We start from the raw sequence: 13,762 nt of genomic DNA, 5'->3' as shown, positions 1-13,762 counted from the left end.
AGCCAGCCCAGGCAGGAAAGTCTGAGACATATCTCCAATTAACCGCCAAAAAACCCAGAAGTGGAGCTATGGCTCAAGAGGTAGAGAGCTAATCTTGAGCCAAAAAGCTCAGGACAGCACCCAAGCCCTGCATTCAAGCCCCAGGACCAACATACACACACATACTAACAAAAAAAGAAAAAAAAGAAATTAAAGGAAAATTGCCATTTTTAGATACAAGCAAACTAAAAAACAAACAAAAAAAAACACAAAAACCAAAAAAAAAAAACTTCTTTAAATTTGAATGTGGAAGTGGACATGTGGCTCAAGAGATAGAGCACTAATCTTGAGTGAAAAAACTGAGGGACAGTGCCCAGCCCCTGAGTTTAAGCCCCAGTATAGGCACCAAAAACAAAACATCAAAAAAAAGGTGTGAATTATAGCTAGCCAGGAAGGAATTAAATGAATTAGGAAGAATGTCAAATAGAACAAGGAAATTTAAGTTTACTAGTTTTAAAATAAAAACAGTACTTAGGGAACTACTTATTAAAAAAAAAAGTAAGATAATTTACTCTATTACTACCCAAAGCTAAATAGTAAGAGTTTTAGTTTAGGATTAATTATGTCCTCAAATGTTCTCTACATTTGAGAAGGAAATCAAAGCCATGAATGCTCAGTCAAGAAAGAATGTTATCTTATAATCTTTCTAACTACATCCACTGAAAATGAGTATTTCACTGTAAATTAATCTAACCCCCAAAATAAAAATAAGCAAGCATTTCTAAAAAGGTTTATAAAGAAAGGCAATTAAGAACTGTTTAGTTTTGAAAGTCAGATCCATGAAATGCAAGTGAAATTTGTAGTACTGGCAATGCATTGCCTTTAAACTTTAGAATAAAAATTTACTCAATCCCACTAAGCCACTGAGCAGCATTAGTAACTTTATGCATATGCCTCAAACAGATGCAGTTAATGCCCATACCTAAAGGGGTTATTGATCGTGGTTGTAGATGAGTCTCCCACTTGTGAACTATGACTTGACATGGACCACCGATAGTCTGCAATTTAAAAGTTAAATGTCTGCAATAATTTCTTGTATCTTATTTTCTACCCATGACTCCAATAGATGTTTGTAGCCTAAGTCTTATACTAAATAATAGACCAAGAGATTTGACTTGCTAATTATTGATATTATAGGCCCCAAATCAGAAATGTACCCATGTCATAAAACATGATGGAATTGCTGGAAGAAAATGTGAGTCAGTAAAGAAAAGTGAGATGAGCTGGCACACAAAAACTCTTAAACTCCATTGCAAATCTACCTACAATACTCAGTTTTTTTTTTCAGAGAAATGATAGCACTGAATGTACTTTGGCAAGTCAGCAGTCAAAGGGGTATTACCAGATAAAGTTGTACCCACTCTTTTTAAGAAAGTCTCTCCACACAGAAAAAGCCTAACAAGTCTATAGTACTAGGAATAGCAGAAGCAAGCAAGTACTTGAAGATCAATGTCACAAATTACTTCAGAAATTAAAAGATATTACAAAGTTTTTTTTTTACTTAAGAATACTAAAGGGAAAATAAGAATAGTATCAGATTTCTTTTATCATAGTAAGGTTTTGAAGAGCACAAGAAATCCTAAAAGAAAGGATACCTGGATGCTAAACTTGAAGAACAAGTATGATTTAAAAAAAAAAAAAGACCATCCAGTTTGAATATTTGGCCTTTCAGTTTACAAATTCATACAGTGCGACATTTCCTAATGTTATCTTTCGTTACCAAGTTTCCTTACTAAAAAAAAAAAGTTGTAGGTGTTGCTGACAACATAATTATAAAACAAGAATTAACTGACCTACCATAATTCTCTAAATATACTTAAAAGACTGCAGTCTAAAGGTATTCTTTTACTTTGATTAAAGAAATTTGACCAAAGCAAAGTCCTTAAATACATAATTTAAGATACATTTTTAAATTGCTAACTAAGGTATTATAATTTCTTTACATGTTCTCTGGAGAAATTTAATAAAGCAAAGCACAAAGAAAAAATTTATACACACCTAAATATCCTGGAATATGTAAGCTTCTGTGTAACTACAGCACATCTTTAGATGGCATCCAATACTCTCATACGTATTTCTGAATTTTAATATTAATTTCATAAGTATACTAGATGCTAACAAGTATGTAACACATCAGCCACATGAGGCAAAATTCAATTCTATCACAACTTAAATATTTCTTCAAAATTTCAAAGCTGGGGCTGGGAAGGTGGCTCAGTGGTAGAGTGCTTGCCTTGCATGCATGAAGCCCTGGGTTTGATTCCTCAGCACCACATAAGCAAAAAGAAAAAAAGCCAGAAGTAGCACTGTGGCTCAAGTGGTAGAGCACTAGCCTTGAGCTGAAGAGCTGAGGGACAGTGCCCAGGCCCAGAGTTCAGGCCCCATGACCAGACCCCCCAAAAAAAAAAATTTCAAAGCTTTCTGAGGCTTAAATACAATAGCATTGATATTCATTCAAATAATTTATTATGCCATACTAAATGAAACATCCTTTTCCTATAACTGAATACCTCCTTGTCTAGGGTTCACTTATAAATTGATTAGATTAAGTCAAATTTTTTTTTTGGGGGGGGGTCCGGTCATAGAGCCTGAACTCTGGGCCTGGCGCTGTCCCTCAGCTCTTCAGCTCAAGGCTAGCACTCTACCACTTGAGCCACAGCGCCACTTCCGGCTTTATTCTTTTTGCTTATGTGGTGCTGAGGAATCGAACCCAGGGCCTCATGCATGCAAGGCAAGTGCTCTACCACTGAGCCACCTTCCCAGCCCCAGATTAAGTCAATTTTTAAAAAGAAGTATGTCAAATTTCTCATCTTGGAATATATTACCACTACCTTAAGAGAAGAGAATGTACATTTAATCTTAGATTTGCTAGATTTTTTTATAACTTCTTCCTTGACCTATTTTTTAAATGCTTTTTTAATAGCTAATTTTTCTAATCTTCAAAAGATGCAATGTATACAGAAAGTACAATGTTTCTCAGCAACACAGAATGAACCTACATCTTTTCTGTACCCCTCTCGTACCTCTCAGGCACCCCTGAACCCAATCCTCTTCTCTAGTAGGATATATAAAAAGTACTAAGCAAAGGTGAGTTGATAAGGACCACGAACAGAAAATATTGACAAATTTTTCAAAAAGTAGGTGGAAAGGAGAGGATTTTGCTTTGTTTTAAATCAAGTTTCAGGGAAACTTCATAAAGAATTCACTGTACCATCTATTATGTAAGAACAGTCATATTTGATATAAACATTATAATAAGTATTTCAAATCCCCACTCATATTTTAGTAACAAACCCACTATCTATATCATAAGATCACCTTGACTTGAATAGAGTGAGGAGCAGTCAAAGGACATGTCAACAGATGACTTGTAACTCTACACTAACATTCACACAACAAAACCATGTTGGTTGGTATACAGAATACAAAAAAAAGAGAGGAAAAAAACTCTAGCTGTAAAATACATTGAAATTCCTAAATTATGATTATGATAATTTTATTAAACTTTAGAGGGCAACCTTAAAGTTTACTTTACTGAAGTTCTTTTAAAAACAAATTCAGTGCTGGGCACCAGTGGCTCATGCCTGTAATCCTAGCTACTCAGGAGGATGCGATCTGAGGATCACAGATCAAAGCCAGCCCAGGCAGGAAAGTCTGTGAGACTCTTATCTCTAATAAACCACCAGAAAACCAGAAGTGGTACTGTGGCTCAAGTGGTAGAGTGCTGGCCTTGAGCTGAAGAGCTGAGAGAGAGCGCCCAAGCCCACAACCAACAACAAAAAAAGGAAATTCAGTTATCTTGGTGATGACTCTGATACATGCACTGCTTTCTAGTATGATAACTCATTCCCCTCAATCTTAGAATAATTACATTTTGTAAGAGGATGTGACAATTTTAAGCCTTTTGGAATATTAATCTTTGGAGAAATAACAATTCAAGAGAATAGAGAATATTCAACTAACAATACTGATAGGAATTATTTTACAATTTAACATATATAAAATCAGATGACTGAGGCAGGTGTGATGGTAGACATCTATAACCCTAGCACTCAAGAGGCAGAGACAAGAGGATTATAAGTTTGAGGCTGGCCTGAGATACATTTTATGGCAAAACCTGTCTCCCTCCACTACTGGGGGAAAAGAAAGTCAGATGACTAAAACTATTTTTAAATATGCAAACCAACAAAAAAATTGTTTTTGCAAAAAAAACAACTATTACTGTAATTAGGGATATTACATGTTAAGCACTAATGGAAATAAAAGGTTATTCAATATGAAGACCGGGGTTTTGCTTTTTAACACACTAGCAAGCAAAATTATCAGCAAGTATTATCAGTATTCACAGACAAACTTAAGACTTTTTAACTCATTGTCTACTTTGAACAATTCTAAAAACAAACTGCATGTAAAAGGGACTAAGAAATTTTAAACTACAGAGCCAAATGTATGTATGTGTGTGTGCCTGCCTATAAGAGGGCTTGAATTCAAGGCCTTGCATTCTAGCTTGGCTTTTGGCACTCCACCACTTGAATCACACCTCCACTTCTAGCTTTTTTTTTTTTTTTTTTTTTTTGTCGGTCGTGGAGCTTGAACTCTGGGCCTGGGCGCTGTCCCTCAGCTCTTCAGCTCAAGGCGAGCGCTCTACCACTTGAGCTACAGCGCCACTTCCGGTTTTCTGGTGGTTTATTGGAGATAGGAGTCTCACGGTCTCTCCTGCCCGGGCTGGCTTTGAACCGCGATCCTCAGATCTCAGCCTCCTGAGTAGCTAGGATTACAGGCGTAGTTAACTGGAGGTAAAGACTCTCACAAAGCCAGGCACTGGTGGCTGAACCTGTAATTCTAACTACTGAGGAGGCTGAGATCTGAGAATCATGGTTTAAATCATGGTGTACTGCCAGTCTGGGCAGTAACGTCCATAGACTCTTATCTCCAATTAACCACCAGAAAACTGGAAGTGATGTTGTGACTCAAAGTGGTAGAGCTCTAACCTTGAGCAAAAAGAGCTTATGGATAATGCCCCAGCCCTGAATTCAAACACTATCACGTGCCCGCCCCCTCCTCCTACCCTCCCCCTCCCCCCACCTCATAAAAAGTCTCAATCTCTTCTGCTCTATCTGGTTTCAAACCTCAATCCTCAGAATTCAACCTCCTGAGTAGCTAGGATTAGATGTGAATCATCAGCATCTGGCACCAGTGTTAATCATTTTTCCTATATGACCAAGAAAAATAATCACCTAGTCATGATTCAAAATAAAGGAAATTGAGTGGATATATATCACTAAGGTTTAAATTTCAAATTAACAACTGAAACCATTTAGCATCCAGGAAAACTCTGCTATAGTAAGAAACCAAAATCATTCTTCAAAATGAAGAAAATGAAAATGAAAATTATCTGCCTCTACCAGATGATTTATTCTTTTGTTCAAAGTTTTAAAGGAAAACAAAGGAACATTATGCTCAAAATAAGAATTTGATTACAAACTAAGAATCTAATTATGAATGAATGTTAGCACCACGAATAAATCAGATATATTACTGAAAATTAAAGGTCTATTTTCACAAAAATCAAGAAATTTTTCAAAAAATGTAACATTTCATTAAAAAAAGCATTTCTACTTCCAGCCACAAGGTAGACATTATTGAAAATGCATAAATGATTTTTTAAAAGTTCAAATAATTCTTTTTTTTTTTTTAATTTTTTTTGGGATCTGGTCGTAGGGCCGGAACTCTGGGCCTGGGCGCTGTCCCTCAGCTCTTCAGCTCAAGGCTAGCGCTCTACCACTTGAGCCACAGTGCTACTTCTGGCTTTTTTCTTTTTGCTTATGTGGTGCTGAGGAATCGAACCCAGGGCCTCAGGCATGCAAAGCAGCGCTCTACCACTGAGCCACCTTCCCAGCCCAAGTTCAAATAATTCTAAAGTGTCTTTGATGTGATTTTAATGAACTCTGACTATCTATACACTAATTCTAATATTTTTATTCTAGCAATATATACTACCTTATTTTTTGCTATGTTTAAGTAAGTTAATAGTATGTCTTGTCTCCTGTAAAAGTTATTATTATTGTTACTGTTGCTGTTGTTTTTTTCTGACAGTATTGCTAGGTAGTCCAGACTATCACTGAGCTAATGATTGTCTTGTCTTAGCCTTCTCAGTGCTAGGATTTTAAGTGTGCATCATCTGCCTTTCCCTTCCACTGCCTGCCCCTCCAAACCCCAACTTCTCCAGCAACATTGAAGATCAAACCCAGGACTATGCACACACGAGGCAAGCACTCTGCCAACCCTTAAGCTATATCTTCAGGCCTAAAATTACTTTAAAACTCAGTATATTACTAATGCTTTACTTAAATTTCTCAAAGAGAAAAGAGTTGTTACCTACCAAGCATAAGCCTAAATTCAATCTCCTGTACCACTCCAAAAGAAACAAAAAACCATGAGGAAAAACTGAGAAAGGATTTCAGGATTTAACTAAAAAGAATATGCCAGAAAAAGCCAAGTGGCAGGAGAAAAAATATAAATGGTAGAATATCATTTGCTCATGATAAAAATTTTAGTAATGAAAGAGCCCTAATATAGTTTAAGTTCCTTATAGATGAAGAAATTGAAATCTTAATGATAATGTAACTTGCCCAAAATAATCACAAGATATTTAGTATAGATTTCTAAAAATCCTGCTTAGGCTACCTCCTCAAACCTTTGAATTAATAAAATTCTTACCTCCTGTTAAGGATTTTAGTGCCTCTGTCATTACTTTGCTTCCCTCTCACTTTAACATACTCCATGAATTCCTATCATTTTGTGATTTAAGATTATTTGTACATTATTTCTATCAATTAACAATGCATAACTGAAACAAAGTTTCATAATGTTCCTAATAAAAATGTTTCATTTTTAAAAAGGGCCACCAACTTTTAGATGATAAGTGTCATTCTAAGCTGGGATGTGGAAAACTCGAGCCATATGCATGAGCTTTTTAGCTATTTACTCTATTCCATGAAAAACATACTTACCGTAGCAGCCCCTGCATCACACGGTACATGTGTACACGATACAGAGCAAGCACCTACTTAAAGAAACACACTCACCAACACATACTGTAAACTTTTGCAAGTATTACAAGCGGAAAAACTTGTTTACTACTAGGCAGACTTCTTGCCAATTTTTCCAAAAAGCATTTTAGACTGATTTGCTGCTTTTGGTTACATTTTCAATGAAGAGGAAAAATACTACAGGTTTGGCTTAATTTGACCTATGTTGACAATAGTCTTACTTAACTGTGCTGAAAGGACCCATAATTTTTCTTGCCCAAATTCCCCTTCCTATGTAAGATTTGGTGGATTTTAAACAATACAGAAGTTTCATAAACCAGAATTCTCAATCTTTCAGTGCCACGAGTGTTATGATCAATGTGTGTATATACACACAATTCTTCCATTGACACTGATCTTTAACAAGACATATAACCCCTGTGCCAAAAAAATTATAGATGCTACTTTCTTAGGTTGTTAAAGTAAGACTAATGTCAAGATAAGCCAACATGATGATCAACTATAATGTAATTTAAGTTCATTTATTGAGTTTTTACAAAATATTCTTGAAATAAAAAGTAATAGGTGCAAAAGACAGCTGAAGTAGGTTTGTCAGTTCTTTTTTCTTTTATAATGGTTACTAAGAGAAGGAGGTAACTAAAAGTGGCTGCTTACATTTTTCACAAATAACAAAAGTATTCTAGGACTCCCAAGGGAAATACATCTTTTACAAAGATCTAATTCATGTTTCATTTCCTAAAGCTCTGCCTAAATCTTTAGTCATATGCAGCCCAAGTGTGCCAAATGTAAAAATCTGAAGGAAAAGAACCCATTCAGCATATAAATTATCTGTAGATTGAGGAAAAAATCAACTTTTTTTTTCCTTTACCAAAAATGAAAAAAAATCCCAAAATAGTAAGTTGCTGTAAGCAGGGAGACTGAGAATAGATCTTCCAAAAGCCTTTAGAAAAGATCCTGGCCAATCAAAACCATGTATTAAAAACTCTAAATCATTTCATTAGTTCATTTGTGATAGGAATTAAGCAGTAGTCACTAAATTCTTGGCTGCTACAAAATTAATTTTTAAAAACTCATTTAAAGCTGGATATAGACTTAAAATGTACTTACACCACATAGGATTAAAAGCAATTTTGTGTTTTAAAAGATACTGCAGAACATACTTACTATCAGTCTTTAGAAAACTTCACGGCAGATATATTTTTGCCTCTGAAGTAGCTACTTACTTGGTTTTGTTACTAAAATATTTTTGAGAGTTCTTTTCCTTACTTGACCAAAAGATATTCATTTAATTTTATGTTTTCAAATTTAAGTTGGTTGCTTTTGAAAGTACTAAGCAAACTGGAATCTAGATAAAGACAACATACCTTTGGTTCTAAAAAGCACCCTTTGAAGTAGCGATACTGAACTGATACTCCTCTATTGAGTTCAACAGATGCTTTCCATAACATGCTGTTAGGGAGGAAAAGCCAAAAGCAATAGCATCAGTACAAAACTAACGTGTATAAAGACTTCACAATTCATAACTTCCCAAATAAAGTCTGTGACCAACCACTCACATTTTCCTATCATAATGTTACTTCAGGCTTACTCTACAATAGGCAGTAGGAAGGAGGATAGGAAGGAGTAGGAATGAGCCCCATGTTTACATACTCTCTCTTCCATGTGGGCAGACAAATATGCAAGCATGATACCTTGCAAGTTTCGGAAGAGGTGTTGGAGCCCAGGCCTGAGTGAGGAAGAACTGTCTGAGCTGAGACCTAAATGATGAAGAGGAACCAGCTATACAGAGAGCCACACAAAGTAATCCAAATACTGCAAAGGTAGAGGCCTATATCAGAATCTTCCAGACTTCCCACCCTGCTAGGAAGTTACATGGTTACTAAAAGGCTTTGGGGAACAAGGCCTCTAGGTCACAAGTAAAGAGTGAACACTGAGGGCAAGTTACACTCTGATGCCTCTATTCTTTAACAGTGTTGCTCAGACGCTGGCTATTCTCCCAGCCAACCAATCAGTATCTGTAACTTTTTTTCAATTCAATGTCTTCTCTGACATAGAGTAACTATGCTATTCTAATAGAAACGAATGCTTTGGCTCAACAGCTTGCATCAAGGTGAAAAAAATGCACTAAAATCATGCTTTTAATTGATTTTTAATTTCAAAAGATAGGACAATGATATTCAAAGTATGGTCTTGAGATCACCAGTATCATGTTGAAAATTCAGGTTTTCCAAAGGTGCACAAATACAGCAGTGGTCCTCACCAGATACTATGTTGAAAATGAACTATACAACTTGTTGGGGGAGACAGCAGGAAAGAACTAGCAGAGAGTGAGGAAAATGGTGGCACTGTCCAAAAAGAAATGTACTTATTCTTTGACTTACCTAACTGTAACCCCTTTCTTTCTAGAAGAAAGAAAGAAAATGCAGATGCTCAGGATCCACCTAGTCCTACCTGTTTAGAAACCCTGAAGGTTTCTGGGTGTTGGTGGCTCACACCTGTAATTCTAGCTGAGGGCTGAGATCTGAGGATCACAGTTCAAAGCTAGCCCAGGCAAAAAAAAAGTCTGTGAGACTCTTATCTCTCAGAAAAAATCGGAAGTGGCACTGTGGTTCAAGTGGTAGAACACTAGCCTTGAGCAAAAGCTCAGAGACAGTTCCTATTCCCTGAGTTCAAACCCCACGACCACAAAAAAAAAAAAAAAAAAAAAAGAAAAGAAAAAAGAAAGGAAACTCAGGGGTTATAGGCCCAAGTTGTACAAATTTAAACAAGCCTCTTGTGGACTGATGAGCACTTAAGTTTAAGAGTCATAGTCACAGACCATTACCTAATCATTACTTTAGCATGAGTAGTTCAGCAAATAACCAGAAGCTCCAAATACTTTTTTATGATACCAGATAGTTAATACTACTTCTTACTTGACTCTGCCAAAACATATTCACTCTGATTCAATCCTGGGTCCTAAAAAATATCTACAACCAGATATCAGCCATGATGGTAGCTTCAGATGAATCTGTCAATATTAACATATGTATGGTCCAAGGTCTATCTTTTGGAGATGGTTTTCATGGCCTCAAGTGGTACCTAGTCATATACAGTTTGATAGAACTTCACAGCTTGTTAACAGGCATATGATTGGTTACAATTCACTGACAGAAGTCAGGGACAGCAAATTCCTACCACATGTTCCTATTTTTCTCTTATAAGCCTCAAAATCATTTTTCAAATAGGACTCTAGACTCATACTCATTTCTGCTAAAAAATAGTAAAAAGTTAATAAATAAGAAATCTGGGAATGGGGGCTGGGAAGGTGGCTCAGTGGTAGAGCACTTGCCTTGCATGCTCGAAGCCCTGGGTTCGATTCCTCAGCACCACATAAGAAAAAAGCCGGAAGTGGCACTGTGGCTCAAGTGGTAGAGTGCTAGCCTTGAGCTGAAGAGCTGAGGGACAGCGCCCAGGCCCAGAGTTCCGGCCCCATGACTGGACCCAAAAAAAAAAAAAAAAGAAATCTGGGAATGTGGTTCATTGGTAAGGTGCTTGCTTAGCATGCATGAAGCTCTATGTTCAGTTCCTCAGCACCACATACACAGAAAAGGCCAGAAGTGGTGCTGTGGCTCAAGTGGTAGTGCTAGACTTCAGCAAAAGAAGTTCAGGGACAGTGCCCAGGCATGAGTTCAAGCCCCAGGACGGGCAAAAAAAAAATTAAAGAAAGGAAGAAAGGAAGGAAGGAAGGAAGGAAGGAAGGAAGGAAGGAAGGAAGGAAGGAAGGAAGGAAGGAAGGAAATTCAAGCTGGACACCAGTGGCTCACACCTGTAATCCTAGCTACTCAGGAGGCTGAGATCTGAGGATGGAGGTTCAAAGTCAGCCCGGGTAGGAAAGGCCGTGAGACTCTCTATTTCCAATAAATGACCAGAAAACCAATGTGGCAATGTGGCTCAAATGGTAGAGCGCTAACCTCGAGTTGAAGAGTTAAGGGACAGGTCAGTGCCCAGGCCCAGAGTTCAAGTCTCATGACCGACAAAAAACTAACAATAAAAATCCAGTACTATGTTATCCACAAAGTCATCCAGAGTATGCAAAACTAGAACTAAAGGTGCGCAAAATTAGTTAGGGTGGAGGGGGAGAGGGGGAATTTCTCTCTTCACTCACTAAAGCAGAATCTAGGCATATGGGATTTGGATTGGTCATTTGTTTGTCTAGTTATTATGGTACTGAGGATTGAAACCAGAGCTTCACACTAGCTAGGGAAAAATGCTCTGCCACTTGAGCCATATTCCCAATATTTTTTCGAAGTTCTAATGTGTTCCCCTCAATAATAATCACAAAAGAGATGAAAAATGCAAAGTATTTATACGCAACTTCTCTAAGGAAGTATAGCAAAGAATGAACAGTTCTTAAGCTAATAAAAATGGAATGGGAAGAAAAAAAAGAGCTGTCAAAAAAGAAATGGACAAGAACGTCAGTGAATTCAGGGCTGAACATAATCTGATCAAATCTCCCCACCCCAAAAGGAAAAAACAGGAAAGACAGGTAGTAAGGTGCCTGAGTGCAGCTGCCTGATACTGAATTACACCCAAACTACCAAAAGATATACAAAGAGAGCAAATAAACCACAAATGATCCATATCCTCAGCCTCATTAGGAAACAATACAACTCTTCCATCTGTAAGCAAGAAAATTCCAATAGAGCAGTAGCTACACCACAAGGAGAGCTGGTAGGGGGCTGAGAAAGGCTTTGAACAAGACAAGTACAGGTAGAATACATGAAATCTCAATCACAATTTTAAAACATACAAGGATGTTGTTTACAAGCAACCTTTCTCTTGAAGAGTGCTTGCTTTCTTCATATGAAGTACTATTTATCTGGGGCTGGGAAGGTGGCTCAGTGGTAGAGCGCTAGCCGTGCATACCTGACGCCCTGGGTTCGATTCCTCAGCACCACATAAGCAAAATGAAAAGAGCCGGAAGTGGCGCTATGGCTCAAGTGGTAGAGTGCTAGCCTTGAGCTGAAGAGCTGAGGGACAGCGCCCAGGCCCAGAGTTCAGGCCCCACGACCGGACCCCCCCCCCCCAAAAAAAAAAGAAGTACTATTTATCTGTAGAATGAGGTTTTATTTCAGATAGGAAAGCATTGTATGAAAATCAGGGGATAAAAGTTGTTTGAGAGGAATGTTATAGATGTTATCTCACTATGACAGTCTAGGAAATATATATATATATATAATACATGTGTATATATTTTACTAATAGGCACTGGTGATTCACATTTATAATCCTACCTACTCAGGAGGCTGAGAACAATGGTTTAGTGCCAGCTTAGGCAACAAATCTAAGACTCAGTAAAAAGCCAAAACTGGAGGCATGGCTCAAGTAGTTGAGCATGAGCTGTGAGCATAAGGCTCTGAGTTCATCTCCAGTACAGCTGAAGACTAGCAAAGTAATAACATCCTATTGTCAAGGTTTCACATCACTGAGAAGTGAAGTGTATGTTTTCTTTCCCTTAGCTGACATTATGGCATGGATTCATGTTCCTCTGTTGTTTTCTTTGGCATTGCTATCAGTACTTCTCAAACTATCTGCTGTCAAAGACTGGGTTGATGGCTCAGTTGCTTTATCCATGACATCTGACAACCAATAATTCTGGTCTACATATGCAATAAAGTAGTGCAACGATGATATATATATATATGGATGCTCTGTCAATGTCGAATTGCTATCAACACTACTAAATGCTTGCTCCCAAATTTTTATTTCTCTTATCACTAACTTACAGGTTTTTGGAGAACAGCACTGGCCCATAAGCCACAGTTCAGAAGCATTCCTCTACAAGAAAACTGCATTTGAAATCACCTAAACTGGTAGGGCCACCTAAGTAACTGAATTGGTACATTGTTTAGGGTAGTCATATGTAGGATAATCACTATATTTAGGACAATCACTCCCAGATGTGTGTGTGTGTGTGTGCGTGCGCACTACCTCTGTTAGGATACTACTGATAGTATCCTAACCTTTTCAATTGTAGATGAACTGGCTGAGTCATTAGATCTGCCCCAGATTACACCTAGCTCTTCCCTTCCGTAGTCCACACAACTATACTAAGTTTACTACTGAACTTAGAGTGCTGATGGTGAATGCTTTTCCTGAAGTTAGCTATATCTGAGGATGTATGTATTCTACTCTCTGCCCTTTTTATTAATAACATACATTTCAAGAAAATATCATAGGTGAAAATAATTTTTTTCAAAAATATCTACTGAAGGCCAGGGATATATTGTTGAGTAGATGGCTTACTCAACATGTGTGAGACCGTTGGTTCTATCCCCAGAAACACCTAAAATAAAAAATCCCAGAGTAAAAAAAAAAAAAAAAATGATTCTTAAAAGCCCAAAGATAACGTGTAACTTTTGTTTTCAGTATGAAGATGATCTACACCTGCTACTTAGTACCAAAAAAAAAAAAAGGCAAAAGTTTTTAGTATTTGAGAAATGGTGATTAAGAAACAGAGGAGTTTGTGGGGGTTTTTTTCACACACACATTAACTTTGGTAAAAATTAAAGTAGGGTTGGAGATGTGGCTCAAATGGTAAAGCATAAGATTCTGAGTTTTGTAGTACTTCACTACAACAAAAGAAAAATAAATAAAAATTAAACTAAAATGCAGCAGTGGTATTCACT

General features: G+C 37.2%; 1 protein-coding gene across 4 annotated transcripts in view; it reads right to left on the bottom strand.

Moving 5' to 3' along the window:
* Positions 1-13,762, bottom strand: part of Gpcpd1 (glycerophosphocholine phosphodiesterase 1) — a 56,574-nt gene that overhangs the window by 31,985 nt on the left and 10,827 nt on the right. For 3 of the 4 annotated variants that reach the window (XM_070006811.1, XM_070006813.1, XM_070006812.1), the window contains exons 4-5: positions 8,456-8,540; positions 962-1,037 (exon numbers count right to left, since the gene is read on the bottom strand). The exons of the other annotated variant lie outside the window; for it this stretch is intronic. In XM_070006811.1, coding sequence (XP_069862912.1) covers positions 962-1,037; positions 8,456-8,540 — 161 coding nt within the window. The remainder of the gene's footprint in view (positions 1-961; positions 1,038-8,455; positions 8,541-13,762) is intronic. 4 annotated transcript variants of the gene reach the window in all.

This window comes from Dipodomys merriami, unplaced genomic scaffold (assembly GCF_024711535.1).
Source record: "Dipodomys merriami isolate MVZ:Mamm:240054 unplaced genomic scaffold, mDipMer1.0.p SCAF_7, whole genome shotgun sequence".
In the NCBI taxonomy this organism is placed as follows: Eukaryota; Metazoa; Chordata; class Mammalia; order Rodentia; family Heteromyidae; genus Dipodomys; species Dipodomys merriami.
Note: the sequence above shows the minus strand (reverse complement) of the source record. Positions and strands in the feature narration are given on the sequence as shown.